The sequence below is a fragment of the Zootoca vivipara genome, chromosome 8 (assembly GCF_965207765.1).
Source record: "Zootoca vivipara chromosome 8, rZooViv2.hap1.1, whole genome shotgun sequence".
Taxonomy (NCBI): domain Eukaryota; kingdom Metazoa; phylum Chordata; class Lepidosauria; order Squamata; family Lacertidae; genus Zootoca; species Zootoca vivipara.
This window is the reverse complement of record NC_142591.1, coordinates 53823391-53827329: the sequence shown is the minus strand read 5'-3', so window position 1 is coordinate 53827329 and position 3939 is coordinate 53823391. Positions and strand designations below refer to the sequence as shown.

The window sequence follows — 3939 nt, the reverse complement described above, 5'->3', positions numbered from 1 at the left end:
AATACCTGTACCTGATTCGAGATCTTAGCCGTATTATCTACGGGCATTTGAGGACCATACAAAAAAAGGTGGAGTTTTTCCACCCCAGAGAGTCTCCTTCCCATAGGTAGTGTGAGGACAGCCTTCAATCTTCCTAAAAGCAAGAAACTGACGGCCTTTATCCCCTGCTCCTGAATGCGTCCTGACAAGAAGCCTTACCTCCCTTCTAAATATGGACCAAAAATAGGCAAACAACAAGGTCACCTCGACGCCTTATGCCTTCATACAACAGGGGTCTCCCCCTTTTTTGATCTGCACAAAGCAAATAGGAAGAGGGCTGAATGGGGGGTGTATTCTTTCGCCCCTCTTACAAAGCACAGGGAGGTAAGGATTTGTTCAAAATATTTTAATAAAGATTCTTTCCGACATAGATACACATACAAACCATCATACATCGCTGTCATCATCTGATTGACCTATTTAACATATATCACTCTTTACACATCCATGACCTGCCAACAGATCCAACACGGCTCTCGTTTTGCCATCCAGAGCTGACAGACTGAATTTGGATTATCAGCAAGTAGTGGAAAATACCAAGCCCCGTCGAGGTGGGAAGAAAGCGTGGGGAGGGGAAAATAAAGATTTTCGGGATCTACGCTTGATTGGCACCATGATTCACAAGCCAGTTTTGTCAAAGTTAAGAGATAAGGCGTCTCAAGTCCTATTGATGCTCATCCTACCCACAATGCAGAAGTTTAAATGCTGATATTAAGGCCCAGACTCCAAACTACACATTTTCCTTAGAAATAAGTTTATTTGACTTCCGAAGGGATTGACTTTCAAGACAGTGTGTTTAAAGCAAGATTGTACAGCCTCTGCAGAGGCTGGTTGCCCCCCCCCGTCTACTCCAACCCCGTCTGGCTAGAACAGATTTAAACCTGTTTCACTCTGCAATGTTGAGCACTCTTAGGCAAAAGAAAAATCTACTGAACTATTGGGATTCTCCTCCAGGTAAGTGTGGTTAGAGTTAGGGTGCAAACTGTGGAAAAACAGACTTCCACTTAACTGAGTTGTTCTGTTAAGCACCTTCACCCCCAGTACGTCAACTTGAAAGGGTTGTGGGCTGGTTAAGGAAGCCACCCATGTACAAACTCATTTTGAATTCCACATTTGAGGGAAACAGAAATTCATTTACTCCTGGGCCTTATATCATCATTCTGGGTGAAATGCATGTGAAACAACAGCTAAGGTAGATGACCACCTTCAGCTTAAATAACTTTCATAAGCAATAGTCAAAAATTCGCCTTATCCACTCCTTTTGAGAAACCAAACACTACCATCTGAAAAACAAAACAAAACCATGTTTTGCAAATTCCTGACAGGAACTATTGTCTGATGCCTTGTTATCACAGTAAATAACTAGAAACAAATCCCTTCATGCTGCAAAGAATTTCTAGTCACCAACAGTCCAGTTCATTAAGCAATTAAGAATACACCTCTCCTCTCATTTTTGGACTGAAGCAATTTATTAAAGCTCAATTTATAAATACAGGGATGATGCAACTTAAAACCCAGAATGACCTTTTCATAAGCCTCAGCAGCTCCGATACATCAAGATTTCTGGTTCACATGTCCTTGGCAAATCAACGTTTTATAACACTTGGCACAAAGTTTTAAGTTAATGGGAATTTTAAGAAGCATTTAAAAGAAAATTCACAGAAGACCCATGACCTCAACACAGGATGGATACTGTTGGCGTGAAAGGGCCATTGAAATAAATAGCGTGTCCTCTTGTACACAGGATTGCAAAGTGAAAAGAAACAAGGTGCACGTCTTTTAAAAAATAAAATAAACCTGCAATACTTCAGCCACACGAACAGTTTTGTTGCATCATTTTAAGCTCACTCCCCGCCCAAACTTTGTGCATTTTCACAAGTTCAAAAGTTCAGAGAAAATAAAAAAATACAAGTATTTTCAGAGCAATTTTGCGCGCGTCTAATCTCAATTAGTCTACATTTCAAGTTTGCTTGTTTCCTGGCTCAGAAGCAATAAAATAAAACAACATTAAAAAAAACTTTTTAAGTGCCCTTCTTGATTTGTCTGAGTTTACAATCCAACTTGCTTCCACCACATCTATCCCTTGCCCAAGCCCAATCAATCCCCACTCCCCGCCCTTGGCTGCTTATCGAAAAAGTTCCCAGTACAGTACTCGGAAGTTTTTAAGAAACCATGTGGAGGACAGAGGATTTGTTTTTTCTCCCGATCTGCTATTTCTCTTTGCGCACACTCACCCAAAAACATACACCCCTCAAAAATTGCGATTTTGCGTGCGTGTGTCTAAATTTCGCTGAGGTCTCGGTTGCACTCAAGTCCCCCTTTTGCCCCCAGATCCTCCTCCCCCTATCAAGGCTGCTGCTGCAGCGAAAGTCCTGCCCAGAGGGAAGGAAGCACCACGGAGAGGGATCGGGCTGTGGAGTCCGCGACATGTCTCTTTCTTTTTAAGGCTTCTCCGTGCACTGTTTGCAGAGGCTGGACGAGACGCTGTTGAAAAGGGCACATTTATCCGGGCACGAGGTGGCGGGCGGCAGGCCGGCGCTGAAAGGGTAGCCCGCCGCCGCCTGCTCGTAGGCCCCGAGCGCCGGGTGCAAGGCGGCCGCCGCAGCCGCCGCAGCCGCCGCCGAGCTGGGCAGCGAAGCAGCCGAGATGGCCTGGCCCTGGTTGAGATAGGCGACGAGGCGGCGCATCTCGTCGAGGGCCTGCGCCTGCATGAGGATGTAGTTCTTGGCCAGCAGCAGCGTGGCGATCTTGGAGAGCTTCCTTACCGAGGGGCTGTGCGCGTACGGGATGACGGCCCGCAGCTCGTCGAGCGCGTCGTTCAGGTCGTGCATGCGCCGCCGCTCGCGGGCGTTGATGTTGAGGCGCAGCGCCTTCTGCTCCTTGGACTTCTTGCCGCCGCCGCCGCCCGGGCCGTGGTGGCTGTTGGAGCAGGCGCCGCCCTCGGGCGCCTTGAGCAGGGCGCCCCCCGCGCCCACCACCACGCCGGCGCCGCTGCCTCCGCCGGGGCCCCGCAGCAGCAACTCGCAGCGCCCGTCGCTGTCGTCGTCGGGGCTCTGCTCGCCGCCGCTGCTCTCGGCCACCGAGCTGCGGCTCGTCGTCGGACCCGGCCCGTACTTGACGCACACCGAGCCGCCCAGAGGGTCGCCGGCCCCCGCGCCTTCCCTCAGCAGCACCTCGGAGTCGCCCGGCTCGTAGCAGCCGAGGGGAGACGGCGGCGCCTGGCGGGGCTCGCGCGGCAGAGGCGCCTGGTGGGCGACCAGCTCGAGCCCCGGCGGCGAGCGAAAGGCGGACTCCATCCTCTTGGCCGACGCGCTGTAACTCTTGTGGAATATGTCCTCATCGGTGGGCAGGTTCAGAGCCCGCTCCATGGTCCCCGCCGCCGCCGGGCTCCCCTCCTCCAACTCCTCGTGCCGCTGTCGCCCTCCCAGGCCCCCTCCCCCCTCTCCTCTCCGCCGAGGCGCCGGGCCGGGGGTCGGGCTGCGGCGGGCTCTGAGGTGGCTTCCCTTTCCCCCAGAAAGCGGCTCTTTCGCCGCCTGCTCCCTCTTCTTCTTCTTCTTCTTCCCGCCGTTCGCGTGTTTCTGAGGCGAGGCAGCTCGGCCGGCCTCTTTGGCGCGCGTTCTTCCTCTCCCCTCAGCGCGCGTCGCTCGCTCTCGGTCTCGCTCGCTCTGCGCGCCTCTCTCCTCTCACCCTGTGAAGGGCTCAGGCATTGTGAGCTGCCAGCGAGCCTCTCGCACCGTTTATCTTGCTTGGATTCACCTTCAAGAGATTTCCGGGACCCATCAAGGGAGGGGAGAAAGGCAGGGGAGGGAGGGGGGGGGAAAGGAGCAGCTCTCGCTAGCTCGCTGCTGCTGCTTCTGCCGCCACCCGCCCGTCACCACTACTGCTGCTGCTGCCGCCGCC

General features: G+C 52.6%; 1 protein-coding gene across 1 annotated transcript; it reads right to left on the bottom strand.

The window, feature by feature from the left end:
• Nucleotides 1-382: 382 nt before the first annotated feature.
• On the bottom strand, nucleotides 383-3407 carry BHLHE22 (basic helix-loop-helix family member e22). Its single transcript, XM_035126298.3, has one exon. The coding sequence runs from the start codon at nucleotides 3405-3407 to the stop codon at nucleotides 2481-2483; it is 927 nt and encodes a 308-aa protein (XP_034982189.1). The 3' UTR covers nucleotides 383-2480.
• Nucleotides 3408-3939: the final 532 nt, after the last annotated feature.